Here is a 17698-nt window from a genome sequence, read left to right on the forward strand (position 1 = left end):
CAAGGGCAGGTTGGATGGGGCTTGGAGCAACCTGGGCTGGTGGGAGGTGTCCCTGCCCATGCAGGGGGGTTGGAACTGGATGAGCTTTAAGGGTCTTTCCAACCCAAACCACTCCGGGATTCTCTGACTCCATGAAATCAACCACAACAGTAGGAGGCCTGAGCAGAAGGCTGACATGCACTGCCATGTGTTACATTTATCACAGTTCCCTCTGCCCCTAAAACCAATCCCAGCTCCTGCCCTGTCTTTCGGTGCAGGTTCCCACATCCCCCTTAGGCTGTACTGGCCCAGGTGTGTGGGTCTGCAGGGAATGGGCTGAGGAACTGGTGGGGATGAAAAACAACCAGAGAGGAAGAGGGTGGAGCTTTCAGCAAGGTCTCTCTCCACATTGACTCTACCACCATGGCAGCACACTTGCTTTGGCCAGGGCTGTTGGGGGTAGGAACAAGCAGCTGAGAGAACACATAGAGCTTTTATTTTTAACATCGCCACTGGCTTTTAAATGCATATCAAACCTTCAGACTTAAACTACAGTCAGTACAGACAAACTTAATCCTGGGAAAGCCTCTGAATCATTAAAGTCCCAATTAAGAACTCTTTGAGACCTCACGTGGGAATTGTGCTGAATATCAGCACAGGGCTGGATTTTTGCAAAGCCATACATTTCACTTCAGGTGCCAGAAGTACGATGAAAAGTCTGTGTTGGCCCTGGAGGGCAAATGGGATTTAAAAATCAAGCTAAAGTTTTAAATCACGTCCACAGGAAAGGAAGGAAAGTTCTGCCCTGCAATGCTTTCCTGCAGGGTTGTGTGTGGACATCTCATGGTGATTTACCTCGACAGCAGTATATCTCACCCAGCATTTATCATCTGCAAAGACTTGAAAAATTCCTGTGACAAAAATCAGCATGAGGAGATGCTGTTAGAGACACTTAGAGAAAACAAAACAAACCCCCAAGTGCACCACTGGTCACCCCACAGTTGGTACAGTGAGAATGACTAGGAGGGAACTCTATTATGATGAAGGGAAGAAGTAAATTCACCCTTCTTAGGAATTTTTCCTGGTTTTATGCATTGTTGTCATGTTTTAGAGCATACAGCCTATGTGACTTTTTATTTCCTGTCTGGCTCTGTTCAAGCTAGCAGGTCTTTCTAACTCCAGTTCTGCTCGGGAGGACACTAACTTTTCTGCAGGCACCCAATTGCACTTGCTAGATCAGCAGCTGGTGACAGTTCTCCAAGCTCCTTGTCTTTGCCCATCTCCTGAACATCCTGATGCTTTTTGATGGGCACAGACAGGAAAACAAAGTAAAAATAAAAGCCCAATTTCTGATGTGATGTCTCCACCTTCCCTCCCATTCTATTGGGCACCGTTTCATTATGTGATGGTGTGAGGAGGACAACACTTGCATTAATTACTCTCAAGTGCTAAAGCTACAAACTCTTTTCTCAGATCTTTCCAAACCAGCCTGAACAAAATCCATCAGCCATATCACATAAAGGCTAAACACTTTGTTTGTCTGTGCCCCACATATTTATAAAAGCTTTGATAATGATATAGGGATAAAAGCTCTGAGTCCTTATTGGCTAACGGCTTAATATTGAGTCCTGCTGGAAAAATCAAATCTAGTTGGTAATATGTTTAGGGGTCTCTAAAACTTGTTTTGACATCATTTTTCCACATGCACTCATTTTGTGCTAGTAAAATGTCATACTCCATTGCTTCCACCAAAGACCATGATGTGCATGTTAAGGGGACAACTCCTCCCACTTCCAACTCCAGCCTAAATGGAAAAGGGTTTATGGTATAGAGTAGTAGCTACTCCAGAATTTTTGGAACTAAGAGCAGGAAAATTCACATCACTTAGGAAAAAAAAAAAAGTGAGATTTTTCTGCTGTAAATGAAACAGTAAACACTCAAATTTTGAATATAGAAGCTGAGCAGTAAGCAGAATACAAGTAAGACTGCAAATGCATAAAAAGTTTTGTAGTAAACTACATATTACTCCAATCTTCTGTATTAAAAAGTGGTTTTCTGTATAAATTTGTTCAAATGTCAATTGTAAACGTCAATGAACAGCCCACTGAGATCAGGATCTGAAATGTTTCTTCTCAAATCTTTCCTTAGAATCAATTAAAGAAGTAATACCCATGTCTTCATGGATTCACCTTCATTAAAGAAGAGGAAAAAAACCAACAACTTCCAACTTTCCTGAGAGTCCCAACATGTATTTTGTTTTAATCAAAATCTTCTGTTCAAGGTGCAAAATGATGACTGCAGTCATTCTCCCAGGAGGGGGGCCCCCTGCTTACCAGCACGTTGACTGTGCAGCTCATGCGGTTCTCCTTGTTCTCATCATGCATTATGGTCCTGTAGTCCAACAACCTCTCCATTAAGCGGACAACGAGCTTGACAAAAGTTTCTCCGCTCTTAGCCAGGTATTTGTGTTTCCTGCAGTGCTCCAGGAGACTGAAAAACCAATTACATCCACCTTGTTAATCACGTGCAGGGAAAAAAAAAAAAAATCAACACCACCTTGACTCAGGTGCAATTTTAAATATTGTGCATCATTAACAGGTTTTAATTATTTCTGGGCTACAAAGTTCATTGTAGTCTAATTGCTCTCTCTCCTGGCTTTACCGTGACATAAATCTCACCGCTGATCAACACTTACATTTTGTCAAATAACACTTTGTACTGCTCGTCTCCTCTGCCTCCTTCCACTTCATGATCCAGTTTCGTGATGATCTCATTTTCAAACTATAATTAAACAAAGCAAGCGTAAATAATCAGATGGCAAATATTTCACTTAATTGCTGTATCCTCAGTGGTTCACAGATTGGTTGGGTATCTGGGCACGATGTTCCGCCACTATTTTAAAGCTTGATTGATTTTAGGAGTTTGCACTCTGTGGTATTAGGCTGTCCATGAGGATCTGCTGTCCTACAAGGACTTTTTATGCTGCAGAAATCACTGGTCATGGTGCTAAATGAAGTGTAAATATTTGCCTTATGAAAAACTAAGTGAGGAGATTAATGGCAAGAATGAGGGTGGGAGAAAAGAAGACACAAAGCCAGGGACAGAACATCCCCTGCACTACTGGCAACAGCAGCAAAAATAAATTCAAAAAACAGGTAATACCCTCTTTTTAACAGACAGATACTGACTCACAGTGGGGCCCAAAGCAATTAACAAACCTGTTAATAAGTCACTGCAGAGGGAAATGAAGTTGTTTCAAACAACTTCAGAGCAATATTTTTATTTGGGCTATAATAAAAAACGCAAACATACGTGGGTATTAGAATATACTTTAAAATGCAAACTGGATCACTCACTGGATTTTTAATGGCTACAGAGGGTTTTCCCTGTTGCTGCTACATTCCCCACGGCCCAGGTCAGGGAAACGGGACCTGTTGGTGGAGGGAGGCCTGCTGCTGTGGCACAAATCAGGCTAGTCATCTAATTCCTAACTCTTTATTAAATAAGCACAGGAATCCACCCCATTTCTGACACAACCTATTGTCAAAAGCCCTCAGCAGAGCCCGGGTGAGGAGGAAGCCTGTGGCAGGGGAACAGGGCCCCTCAAGAGCAGGAGTCCAGGGACAGATCAGTTCTCTGCATGCTTTTTTTACTGTCACTTCCTTGAGCAGTCCCTGACTATTCCGAGGAGAAGCCAAGGGCCACCTGGGCAAGAACAAAGCGTACTAACATTTTGTAAATGTCAAGAGATGTACTTTGCATCCACAGTTAATATTAACAGCATATAATGTAGGAAGAAAAGGAAATGGACTGTCTGCAGCTCAACATACTCCCAGACCAAGGATGCACTCCCACCACCTCAGGCTCAGTGGGCAGCCCATGGACCCACCTCCCTTTGAGCCACGAGCTCTCCTTCCTGGGGCTACACTTCCCACCTCTAAGCTGTATCAGTAACGTCATGGCATTTCTTGTTTAACAATTGTTTCCACCAATCCAAATACCTGCTTTAGTGACAACACTAGTAGCTCCCCTGTGACAGCCGCTGACCGCGGCCTGACAGCAGCGGGGCTGTGACTGGAGCACGGCAGGCCTGGAAACAAAACGAGAATCACAGAACCATCAAATGCTTTGGGTTGGAAGAGACCTTAAAGATCATCCAGATCCAACCCCCTGCACAGGCAGGGACACCTCCCACCAGCCCAGGCTGCTCTAAGCCCCATCCAACCTGCCCTTCAACACTGCCAGGGATGGGGCAGCCACAGCTTCCCTGGGCAACCTGTTCCAGGGTCTCACCACCCTCACAGCAAAAGATTTCTTCCTAATGTCTTACCTAAATCTCCCCTCTTTCAGCTTGAAATCATTCCCCCTCATCCCATTATTCCATGCCCTTGTAAAAAGCCCCTTCCCAGCTTTCCTGTAGGCTCTCCATGGAGACAAGGACAACCTCAAAGAGTGCTGCAGTACAGCTCATGTTCCAAAGATGCAGCAGATATCTATGCTGAAAGGCAAAAATCCATGTACCAGGAGGAAATAAATCCCCTCAGAGAGCCCTACCAGCCCAGGAGCCTCCAAGAAGGGTGTATGACAGGCACCATGGCAATGGGACCACCATCCCAGAGCTTGCCAGATGGCAGGGCAGAGGGGGTGAGCTTGGCTGTGGTCTCTCCTGCAGTGTGCCAGGCAGGCTGAACCACCAGCGGTGCCACGTGTGACCACCCCTCTGCTGCAGCTGCCCTGGCCACAGCCCCACCACTCAGTGATGACCAGGGGCTGGGGGGACAACAGGGGACAGGTGTTTTCTACATGCTCAGCCCCATGGGGAGACTGAGAAGGACAAGGTGTTATGTCCAGCCAGTAGAAGGGCTCAGGATGGTTTAGCTAGGAAGAGAAACTGCATTTTGTTTTAATTCACACTGAAATTCTGCTGGCATGTTTATTTCAGCAAGGAGTGTGAGATCTCTCTTGCCAATGGACTTGCGTCGTGATGAAACTGTGAGGGTGAGAGTGATCTTCACCACCTTAATTTGTATCACTTTCAGGTGGTGTAGTAGCTATGTACACCACAGATCTCTTTCTGCCTGCAGATGCTGCATTTTAAGCTCTGCCCACACAGTTCCACCTCAGCCAACATCATAATGTCTCTGTCAAGCAGCAAACAAGACACACCCTGAGTTCTGCCAATCCTTTTCTCCTGAAATAACTGCTTCCTGTGCGTGGCAAGGAAAACCTTGGCAGAACAAGAGAAAAGTCTTCAGCAAGCAAGGGTGAGGAGAAGCACATTGGCCACCTTCATAGATGGAGGCACCTGCCTGCTCTCCTGGAAGGTCCTTTTTGTGCTGAAGCTCACAGCAGTTGTGAACACACACATGCTGGCCAAGTTGAACCTGTGGATGAAATGTGGCCAGGGACTGTAAAGAAGTTCTGGCTTTGCTAAGAAAACCCTCTTTCAGGAAGAAATGCACATTGACATGAAGGATTTGCTTGATAAATTGTGACAATGCCAAAATACTCCTCTTCGTTAAGACAACTCAATCTCTGTATCTTTACAGGCTCAATGGCAGGAATAGAAAAATCCATGGTAAGACACAGGACACTGCTTTGTCTCCCTTTCCAAGTTTCCATGATCTGCAGCATTAACTGCAGTGATGTTCACATCACTTCCTACCTTCATATGCAACCCAGGACTTCTTGTCCTCTGCATTTGAGTTGGGAAATTTATTTTTACACCCTCCCTGGCAGCCCACCAGAACTGTCTTACAAACAGAGAAAAAGCATCCCTGCTCTGAGCTCAGTGACTACAGCTATGAAACCTGAACTACAGAATGTGTCACAAACACAGTGATAAAATCAACTGAGTACCTAAACAACTGATACTCCTTCTTCAAACCATTATTACTGTCGTGCATCACTGTTTTAAACACAAAAACCCCAAACCTCAGATTAAAAATTACCAAGGTGCTCTTTTGTACCCCAGATGATCTACAAAATCACAGAAACACTGGCTGGAAGAGACCTTGAAGGTCATTTTGTCCAACCTCCCAGGTGACTCAGGATTATTGCCAGCAGTGACTTGCTTAGCCAAGAACTGAACATCTGCAGGGATGGATGATTGCACAGCCTCTCTGGGTAACCCGTTCCACTCTCTCACTACTTTCCTTGTGAAGAAATGAATGGAAAGTGAAGTGAAATAAGGTTTTTAATACAACACATCCATTATTCAAAAAATGACAGGAAAATGAGAAAAGGAAGGATAATGCAATCCGCCTCCTCTAGGAAGCAAACACAAGCTGAAACGCATTCTCACAGTACAAGGACGTGTCAAGTCAACACAATGATGAAACAGATGAAACAGAGAAGTCCCCAAATTCATGTTCTCTAATGAGACCAGAAAGAAATAGACTTTCTTCACCTATGTGAAAAATGATACCTGCTGCCAGTGTGAGCCCTTTAAGTGATGTATTTTTTAGCAAGAGATTACTTACACAAATTAGGTGCAATTACTTACACAAAGAGGAGTAATTACATTTGTCATACAGGATATCTTGAGTATCTTCCTGATACCAATTTCACTTAAGTTTCTGTACATGTAGGCTTGGTTGGCCCATCTCCCCAGTGGCCATCCTCAGACTTGGGGAATTTCTGGGGTTTGAAGGACTATTAACAGTATCTTTGCTTTTTAGTAATCCTTGACACTTCTCAAGGAATAGATATGGTGTGGGTCAGGCAAGCCAGATGTCTAAATGTTATTTAACATAGTTAAAATTCCTTCTGTGGTCTTTCACAGAACGTTTCAACAGCACAAGTTGAGGATTATAGAGCTATTATCTTCCATGATAGCAGCAAGAACATGGCCCTGGAGTCGCACAAGCTCATGGCTCTGGAGACACTGCCCCAGGCATCTGTTGATAAAATCTCATTTTTCATTTTTTTATTTTTTTTCCATGCATAAAGCTGCATAAAGCAGGCCTGAAACTACTGCGATGGAATTTACTCTCCAGTAAGAAGTGCTACAATTTCAATGTTCACGTTACAGGCAGTGACATTTGCCGAGGCTCGTTCTGGAGGCTCAGGGGTTGTATGTGGCACCATCAGCAAGCTGGGATTCATATCCTTCTGTTGACAGTGAAAGCTTGAGGGGTGATGTTAGGAAGATTACAGGAAATTGTTATCAACTCTTCCTAGCAGTTGATCTCAGCTCCTCTTTAGGATGTGTGTTTGAACTTGAGCAAAGAGTATATCCACTACTTCATCTGTCTGTTACAATCTCCCGTCTGGAGAGAAGTGTCTTCAAGTGTCAGCTCAACTAATCACTCTGGGTTTAGGTCCACCTAAGGGTGGTCAGGCTCTATTTGCAGCACTGACAGAGAATTTAATCTAGCTGTAGATGAGGAGGAATTTCAACCCTCCAAGCTGCTATACATTTGTTTTGATATGGGATAATAATGAATTTGCCATATAAAATGAAAGTGACAGAGAACACCACTACCAATTAGTCTTCATGCAGAAGCAGCACACAAGAACTGTAAAACTTTGTTCAAAGGCTGCTATGAAAGTCGGTGCCAATTCCCAACAATTTCATCCGTTTCCTTGCCTATCTTCCCAGAGCATTCTGGTCAGCCAAGAGATTTGGCAGTCATTTACTAGTAGGTGATCTTAGAGGTCTCTAGATTTACCACATCACCTTTCTCCCTTGCTCTCCTGGTGGGGTAAGAGAGGAATATCAATGTTCTCCAAAAGGCCAGAAAAGAAGAAAAAACTTACAGGTGTACAGTTCAACCACAGATAACAAAAAAATGTTACTTATAGAAATTAATCCTGTAGGGGGATGACTTATTTGAATTTGCACATTTAGTGGGATTACAGAGGAGGATCTGCAGCATCAGAGAAAGCTGGACAAGTTATTAACTTGTATTCTGTCTGCAAATCCACAGCACAGGGAAGGGGAGGTTAACACAGGGCTCAGATAGTGGTAAAAAGACTTAATAAGGAATTATAGGTTCTAAAAGTCGAGAGAGATTCATATAAACTAGGTACTTCTTAAGGAGAATTAAAACTTACTGAAGAATTTGAAATTCATTGATAACCAACAAGAAATTACAGTGCAAATAAGGATGGCTAGCATGACTGCCTTGAAGATACTGAGATTTACTGCTGAATGTTAGAAATGAAGTAAAAGGGTTTCCTCTTTATTTTTTCTGGTCTTTACTCAATTAATTCTCCTCACAACAGCACTTGTAGCTGGAAGTACTTCAGCATCCCCCATGGTTTTATTTTAGTAATCATACACATTATGCATTCATTTATTATGCATTTCTATATGATGCTGCATTATGCATTCATTGCTTATTCATTCCTAGATCATTTTTCTATCTTTTTGGCTATGGCTCCATCATGCCAAGCATGATTCCAATTTGCAGAAAACAAGACAGATGTGCTGTTGCATTTTTTGGGCTCTTTCCTCAGATCATTACTTTGACACAAGCCCGTGCTCTAAACAGGGTAAGAACACATGCTGGAGCTCGTGTGCTTGTATCACTGATGCTAACACCACTGCAGATTCCCCCCAGTGATGCTGTTCAGCCTGAAACTAGACATATGGGACTTCTAATTTCCTCTTGCTCACTACTGCAGAGTAGGGGGACATCTCTCAGATTTTATTTGGAAGGATAAAGGATCCTTCCTTTCTACTTGCTGAGAAAAGTAATTGCTTTGGGGAAGGCAGGCTGGGGTAGCATGTCTGGCTCAGTCCCTTTGCCTTATTTTGTTAATAGGCTTTTTTTTTGGCTCTTACAGTAAGTTACTTGTAATAATTAATTTGTACTAGATTAATTAAAAGAAATCATATTATGATGCAGAGAGACAGGGAGAACCTGCCCAGCTTCTCCCCCTGCCTCCTCCATGCTCTGGTTTTGTCCCAGTTGCTGCCCTGCTGCTTCTCTGTGAATGGCTCCAACTCAGACTGAGCAGAACGTGACATCAGCAACGACACAGGCCCAGAAAAGGTAAAGTCAAAGTTTCAGGCAGGCAAACCAACAGAAGTGCTGATGGAAACAGAACCAGGGCAACAGCTGGAAGGAGCAGGCAGTGAAGTCAGGAGGTCAGAGCTTTCCATGCTCTGAATCCCCTATTTCAGCTGAAGGATTGTTTCACCATGAACTTTCTCTCCTGCCGTCACCACAGGATCCATCACGCTCACCTGACCAGGCCTTAAACAATCAAACCAATTCTCTTTCACAGCTCCTGTGGCTCTGACAGATTCCCTTTGATCTGGTGGGTTCCCTAGTAACACAGGCAAAGGGAAAAAAAGCAGAGCAGAGAAGGAGGCATCTCCTTCTACAGGGAAGCTTCAGTCCCACAGTGACTTTAGTATCGGATTCATGCTTTGAGGTACAGGCTGCTTTGAAGCTGTATACAGGCTTCAAAGCACCTCAAGAGGCAGAGGACAAAAACAGCTAACTCCAGCTTTTAATCCAGTTGACCTTTAATTTAGTCCTGTAAAAAGCAGTGGAACTTACCTATTTTTTCTCAGGGCTATATATATTGGGAGAAAAAAAAACCCACGACAACCCCTCAATTCTGACGTTTACTCGTTTGACCCAGCAAACCAATTCATACTGAAGTGAGACCCGCCGTGGGGAAAGCTGCCTGGTTGTAACACCAGCTATCACAGAGCACAAGTGCTGCAAAAAATTTAAATTCCTCCCCCACAAATCATGAGGTTTATGCATCTTCTGGAGAAACAGAGCAAATCTAAATCCTTGTTGATGTGACTAACAAGGTTAGATAATTGGATTTCTGGCAGATCTGTTTAAGAGCAGCCAACCATTCAATTTTGAAGTTCTCTTTGAAAGCAATGCTGGACAATGGTGGCTGCAGATAGACACATAACCCAGCACATTACATTGACACATTAAGTATGAAAGCTTGTCTAGGTCCTGGTAATACTTAAATTGTTTTATATATATTCCTATCACTTAAACACAAAAGAGACAACAAAGATGAGCTGGGAAGCCACAGGCCAGGCAGTACCACTGCAGCTCCTGAGGAAACCATGGAGCAAGTCCTTGGGGAAGCTGTTTCCAGGTACATGAAGGGTGAGAAGGTGACTGGGAAAAGCCAATATGGTTTTATCAGGGGTACATCACATCTGACCAACCTGACTGCCTTCTGTGATCAAACTACCTGTTCAGGGGATGAAGAGCTGTGGTTGTCACATTCTTAACAACGTGTTTGATAAAGTTGCTCAAAACCTACTTGTTAGACGACTATTTTAGAGGTCTGTTTCCAACTGTGACAATTCCGTGAGAAGTTGGTGAGATATGGACTGGATAGAGAGACTAGAAGGTGGATTGAAAAAGTAGCTAAATTGCTGATCTCAAAGGCTGGTGGTTTAATGACTCTGACAGTCTGAAGGACAGCCAGCAAGAAACATTTATGAAAGTCCTGAGTCTGGGCTGGCACAGCTGCAAGCAGCAGTACTAGATGCTCTGCTGTAAAGGACCTACCTGGTGGACAGCTAGCTGAATATGAAGAAGAGCGTGCCCTTGAATGGAGGCAAAATGTGTCCTTGATTGCATGAATCGGAGTACAGCAAGAGGATAAAGAGGATTACTCCACTTGTTGGGCTATGGCTGGAGTACTGTGTCTAGCTTTGGTTGCCCCAGCTCGAGAGAGAAACTGACAAACTGCGGATGGTCTAAAGGAGATCCACCAGGAGGAGCAGAGTTTTGGAGAACATGGCCCAACCAGAGGGGTTGAACGAATTGGGTTTGTTCAGCCTAGAGAGAAGCAGACTCAAGCCTTCCAACACCTAAAGGTGATACCAGAAGAAACAGAATTACTCTGTTTACAGGGATGCACAATGGCAACACAAATAGCAACAGGCACACGTCGATTCAGGGAAATTCCATTTGGAAATAAGAAGAAACATCCTAAACATTGGAATAGGTCACCCAGAGAAGTGGTGAAACCTCCTTCATTGAATACTCAATACTGAACTTTAGATGGCCCTGGGTAACCCAATCTAAGAGCCAGTTTGTACCAGACTACTTACAGAGGTCCCATCCAAGTCAGACTTTCTATAATTTGCTTTTTACAAGCTGTGCTCTTCATTCCCTGAAGGCCAATCTGAGATACTCAGCAAACCATACAACCACATTATCTGCCAAACAGTAAATGGACAGATTGATTATTCCCCATTAGGCCTAACTGTTCACTCCAAATGCACTGAAAAAAAGGTTTACTACCACTGCACCTGTCATATCAATGCTATGTCCATAAAGAAAGAAGCTATACTGACATAAATATATGTTGAGTACCTACAATCCAAGACATCTCTGACTTAAGCACGAGGCATTTTTCTTCTCAAAAGGCAAAAGGAACTTGTGTGAAATATTTAAGACATTCATTTATTAAAATCACCCAGCTATTCCACACAAAGCTGCTTTCCTTCTGTCAAGAAAATACAGGGCCATAAATTTAGCTATAAAGTTACCCTCGGATTTTTCATGATCCATATAATTGTACAAATAAAAAATGACAAGCAACAAAACAGAGCATTTGACAGGAAATTGTTTAAATGGCATCCCAGCGAGCATTTCAATCTTTATAGGATCATCGGAGTCAAATATGAGAAAAAATGATTATGCAGTAATTGGATAGATCCAAAGCACAGTTCACAACCTTTCCACACGCTGTCCAGCACAAAACAAATCAAAGTAATAAAGCTGATGCCATTTCCCTTCCTTAAGTCTCTCCACACAGATATTTATTTACCCTGGCTACAGATTTATTAAGAGCTGGTTATGGTTTTTAAGGTTTTCATCCAAGAAAGCAAACTGCCAATATAAAGGGGAAAATGTAGACAATGTGAGTCAAACTTTATTGCAAAATTCATGAGGTCATATCCTGAACTGATGGAAATTTCAGTAGTACAGGGGCTACATTAGCTTATACCATAACCTGGCCTAACCAGTCTTACACTCAACCCATAAGGCAAAGTTTCAAGGGAAAGAAGGTAAAATGAATACTGCCAGACAACCTTCTTTCACTTCACTTGTCTCTCAAAATGCACACTATCTGGATAAAATTGTGTGTGCTTATTCAAGGACTTATTTCAGTACGTTAAAATAAAATAGAATAAAAATGCTACATTAGTGGTTTAGATTTTGCAGTGTCTGTGTAGCATGAAGAAAGAGTCTCTGACTGGATCACTTTTTTTCCTCTTAAAAATCCATAAAATGGTAAAGAGTATCAAAAATGTAAGATACTAGAGATGATAAATTCTTACAGGTGATAACTTCTTTTGCCATGCCACCAGGCTTCCTTTATGTCCAATTAAACGCAGGAGCAGACTCCTTTTCCGAGTCACAGTGAAAATTTAAGACATCTGTCTTTGCTCTCCTTTTGTACCATAAAGAACAGTTCCATTTACTTCAGGCATATTCTGCCCTCGAGAAGAATTTAAAACCAACAGACAAAAACTCCAGAGCCACTCGAGAGTAAAAGAAAACAAGCCAATCCATAATTATATTATTCTTTAGAAAATCAAGAAATAGCAAAAATTCCAATGTTTTTTCGAAGAAGAAAGTTAAATCTTTCTTACAAACTTTGAGTACCTGTAGCTGACTGCTTACCATCTGAAAGCTCCTAGTAGAATGGAATTCACACTGCATCATGTCAAAGAAGATGGGGATTGTCGCTTTCCGAAGCTCCGTTTCAGGGATCAGCGTCATTTCTAAAATAGGTCCTACCATTTCGGGGATAAACTTGATTTTATGCTGACCTTTAAGAGAAAAAAAGATGCAGTTCAGGGTGAATGAACAGCCGTTGACTTTGGTAGAAGAGAACTGTTATAAAAGCTGTATCAGTAAATTCTTGTATAGCAGAAGAAAAATTCGACTCCACTGAAACGCGCGTTGTTTTTTAAGCCACAAGAGGGGAACGTGGGATGTACAAACCCAAACCAAAAGGAGAAGTTGAATCAGTAGTCAAACTGGAACTTGCCATGTTTTCCAGAAAGCACCTACATCGACACACTTGTATTAAGTTCCAAGGTATTTTAAAACACAACTTATGGCTGGAAGAGGAGGCTAAAAGCCACGTCACCTGTACTAACTTATTTAGACTTGTGTATCTTCTGCCATGCACAGATTGTTCTCTGTGTCAGTCTATCAAAGTGTCACCATAAGTGCAGACTTGCACAGCCTCAAGACATGACAATACATCTCACCAAGCCAACAATATGTCTTCTTTCTGCGGGTGCTGATCTGCCTGGCAAACTTGATTTCACATTAATCTCTCCAAGAGCAAACTGCACCTCCCCCAACCCTCCCCACTACGCTCTCCGCACATGGCACAGAAATTAAACCTTAACAGGAGCCTGGTTCCTAATAAGTATTGGACTAGTAAAAAATGTCTTGTTACTGTTCAGATGAATTAGCCAAGGTGTAGAGAAGAAAGATTATACGTTCTGCAAATAATCTCTTCAGCTACTTCATGGAAAGATGCTGGTGCAAAGGCGCATAACATGGCACCAGAGAGCTGCAGGCAGAGGACTTGATGGCAGAAGTTTAGAAAATACAAATATATTCCCCTCAGCAACAGGCTGGGATTCATTTGAACCTCACTGCACAACTGGGGATGTTTCTCACAGGTACAGGGTTAATTGCTAGGTACAGTCAGGCTCATATGGTGTTCATGCACCCACTGCTGTGGTTCAGCCTAAGCCTCTTCAGAGCTGAGCCCTCAGCTTACATGCTCAGTTGTATGTGTCAGAAACAGATTCTAATTAATTTATATTCCACAGCACTACACCAGTATTTGGAATGTAAGGCAGTAACCATTTACAACTTTAATTAACAGTTTCACTTTTGTCCAGAACTAACATAAATCTCAACAAATGTAATCAAGAAGAAATCCTTTACTAACAAAACATGTTACTTCTTTTTAGCAGATATTATTTAAGTGACTTGATTTGGCAAACTTCAAAATCCTATAAGCTTTAACGAGTCTATTAGAGCAAATTAATACTCAACTAAAATTGCTACTTGTATGATGCTGCATGGCTGGTTGTTGGTGAGGAATACCAAGTGAGAGGCAGAAAGCTTTCCTCTGTCTCTCTTACAAGTATTTTTACATTCGGCCACTCAGGTGACAGTTTTCTTGTATTATGCCTGAAAAACGACAGAGTCAGTATTTCAGAAAACAAATGATAGTGTCAAAAGTTATTCATCAGGCACAAATTTGATGACACGAAGTTCTTTGCATGTTACTGTGGGTTTTTCCATTGCTTCAAGCACAGGGATTCCCTCAGAAAGTAACTTAACATCTTCTGAACTTCAGACATGAAAAATGGTGAGTTGACAAAAGACTTTTAAAAAAATAATCTTTGATCCTCTTTCCTCTTCTCTGGGGCATATGAACTTCTTGCTCGTAAAAGGAGTAACTGAAGAGCTGGTTTGATGACAAAGGCATAAGAGAGCTGCAGGTCTCACCTCCCAGATGCTCACCAACACCTGCACCGAGGAGAAGGGAAGCCAAGGGTGGCTGCAGGTCTCACTCCCAGTCTTACCAGCTCCAGCCAGCAGCAGCCAGCCCCAGCACCATGAAGCTGTACTGCTGCCTTGTCCTTCACCCACTGTATTTATTAGCAGTGCTGCCACGCAGGCAATCAGCAACAGAGCTTTTAAATCAAAGAGAACAGAGAACTGCTTGAAAAATCCCACATCTGCCGTTTGAAACCCACGTAGCTCTTCATGCCATCTGGAGGGTCCATGGGTGGACACCACCAGAGCTCACAGAAAAGCAAGGGGAACGACCTGCTGGGCTCGTGCTGCCTGCTCTGGATCACAGAATCACAGACTGGTCTGGGTAGGAAGGGACCTTAAAGATCACCTAGTTCCTACTCCCCTGGCCACGGGCAGGGACACCTCCCACTAGACTGGGATGTGGAGCACCGGCCCTACGGCGCGACTACAGGCAAGAGCAGAGCCAGAAGCCACCATGGGAAGGCAGGGCAGCACAGCGTAAAACATGAATCCATCTTGATTGGTTTTCTTCATCAAGTATGTATGAGGAGGAACACGGAGAAAGGGTTTGTCCACCAGCCAGGCAATGCCGAAGAAGGTTCGGAGACCTGTGTGACATCCTTTGCACTCTGTGACACACGTGGGTGATGCGATGACACAGACGATGTGTCTGCTACGATGATGCCATCAGCGTGATGCTGTGACACAGCAGGGAGCGTGAGAACTAAACACCAAAGGCTCTTCCCTCTGGCACTCCAGAGCTGCTGCCACAGCCAGCACATTCTGATAAATAACCCAACAAAGAATTTGCTTCTTTTTTTTCCCCCTGAGAGTGTGGGAACTCCCACACAGAGTCCAAATATGACAAGTGTGGAAGAAAACTGGGGATTCTCTTCTGAAAACCAAGTCGTGCAGCTGCTTTAGGAGCCACAGGCAAAACAAATATCCTTTTGGACATGCAATAACTTCTCCTGGCAGCAGCTTCTGCCTTGCCATGAGACATGATCCTTCACACTGCTCACACCACAGAACAGTCTCCACCAGGCCAAACAGACCCTTTATTGGGCAATGTGTGACTGACATTTCCCAGGTTCTTCTGATTTAAATTTGAGCCACAAAAACCACAGAATAATTTGCCAGCAACCTCCCCTCTCACTTGGGTCAGCTCTGAACATGCATGGCTAATTCCAAGAGTGTTATTTGTAATGACTTCTATTTATATAACGCTCAAAGCTCAGGTCTATTTTTAACTCTGACTTTCCCTCCAACAACATTAACTTCTCTGTCAAGACACCTTTTCTGACATCATGGGCCAGGCTGGCAGGGACCTGGCAGAAGGATGGCACCACCGACCACTTCATCTTCAGGAATTTTACTTTTCCACCTCCCTCCAGCTGATTCAGATGCCAACAAGAAAAAGCAACACTTTCTGAGCTGGCTTTCCTTGCCCAGCTTTACCACAAGGATATTATTTTAAAATGTCTTTACAATTTCTTTAACGTGTAACTGTTGAAACTGTTAACCCCGGAAAACCAGGACACGCAGCCAAGTGTTAGTCTGGGATGTGCTGAACTGCATCCTGTGACACTTTGAAGCACACGTTGAGTTCTGGCATTTCCAAGAGAGAGGCCATGGCTTGCTTTATGCTTCTTTGATACCATCCCACCAAGGTCTGAGGAGCCCCAGTTCAAGCAATGGCTCAAAATAATACAATATAACACATCTGGGGCCTTGAGCAACCTGATGTAGCAAGAGGTGCCCATGCAGGGGGGTTGAAACTAGATGATCTTTAAGGTCCCTTCTAACCCAAACCATTCTATGATTACTTTAAAGTTTGAGGAGTGATATAGAAGGCAAAGAGCCTATAAAGACTAAGACATGCTGGGTTTGGTGCACACAAGCCCTGCAGTGCTTCCAGGGGGGATCTGCACTCTGGGACAAAGCTCCCCAAAGCTGCCCTCATTGCTGCTGCATCCCAGCACTCAAACCTAAAACCTACATGATCCCACCAGGCAGGGTATCAAACAGGACAGCTGAGACTAGGATTTAAATGCAAAAGCTGTCAGGCTGGATCTCTCCTACACGGCTCCCTGTTTAAAACAAAAATCTTATTCCTAAATTACAGGTTTTAAAGTATGTGCACACAGCTGGCTACTGTTGCTCTCCACTCTACAGGCCTTTTTTTTTTCCAATACTTAGAAAGCAGCCACCACTGCATTAGATACACACAGAAAAAATATTTTAGAATTTCAATTTTATTATTTAATTTCAGAAAATAAATCATATGCTTCAATGTGCATTACATCTAGAGGACTGTCTTGTTCCCAACCAGCGAGTTTTAACTCAGCAGGCATTATACATAAATCATGGTATTTATGAACAAAAACTGATGAGACAAAATATTAATCTTTGAGGCTTATCCATACCATTTAATACCTAAATCAAAAGTCAGGGTTACTCAGCTTCATTGTATCTTAGGCACACTGGCATCATCATAAAAATTACATGCACAAGCATATGCCAGAATACTAGCTTTTCACTTCTGATTTTGTTTCTGAACAAATACATTAATAATTTGACTAACGTAGTGCAACTCCCAACCAACTCCCCAAGAATCCTTTCCTGACTGATGCGGTGACACACACAGACTGGTGAAGAGCCAGGAGTTAAACACAATCAGCATGATCTGTACTGCAAAGAAGCTGAGAAAAAGCAACCTGCTCATTATGAGGAGCACAAAGGCTGCCTTGGATTGGGGTCCTGCCTCTGATTTACCTTCCTCTTGCAGCTTTTGTTGGGAAGAGCAGCAATTTAATGTCTCCCTCAACATTCGTGCTTTTGGCATTAATGATCCCAGCCACTTAGGGAATCACAGGCATTAGAGCTAGAGTAGGTCATGGAGTCAGCCACCTGGATAATCTCAGTTTATAAAAACTATTAAAAATGAAAGGCTTTCATGACAGCACAGAAAGAAACACTGAAGAAAACACCACCCCTCATGCCAATCGATTCCCAGAACTCCAGGGGAAATTATTATCATCTGTCTGTTAATGGTGAAAACCTGAACCTGGAGCAACTAAATAACTAGTCCATGAGCTGCCAGTGTCAGCAGCAGTGGTAAAAACACAACACTCTCCACAGCCCCCAAAAGGAATAAAATAACCTCCTGTAAGAATGGCCAGATATGTATT

At 43.0% G+C, this 17698-nt stretch overlaps 1 protein-coding gene across 2 annotated transcripts in view; it reads right to left on the reverse strand.

Moving 5' to 3' along the window:
• DOCK1 (dedicator of cytokinesis 1) overlaps nt 1-17698 on the reverse strand; it is a 296429-nt gene that overhangs the window by 61651 nt on the left and 217080 nt on the right. For both annotated transcript variants that reach the window (XM_051617678.1, XM_051617677.1), the window contains exons 33-35: nt 12615-12763; nt 2675-2760; nt 2313-2469 (exon numbers count right to left, since the gene is read on the reverse strand). In XM_051617678.1, coding sequence (XP_051473638.1) covers nt 2313-2469; nt 2675-2760; nt 12615-12763 — 392 coding nt within the window. The remainder of the gene's footprint in view (nt 1-2312; nt 2470-2674; nt 2761-12614; nt 12764-17698) is intronic.

This window comes from Apus apus, chromosome 4, assembly GCF_020740795.1.
Source record: "Apus apus isolate bApuApu2 chromosome 4, bApuApu2.pri.cur, whole genome shotgun sequence".
Taxonomy (NCBI): Eukaryota; Metazoa; Chordata; class Aves; order Apodiformes; family Apodidae; genus Apus; species Apus apus.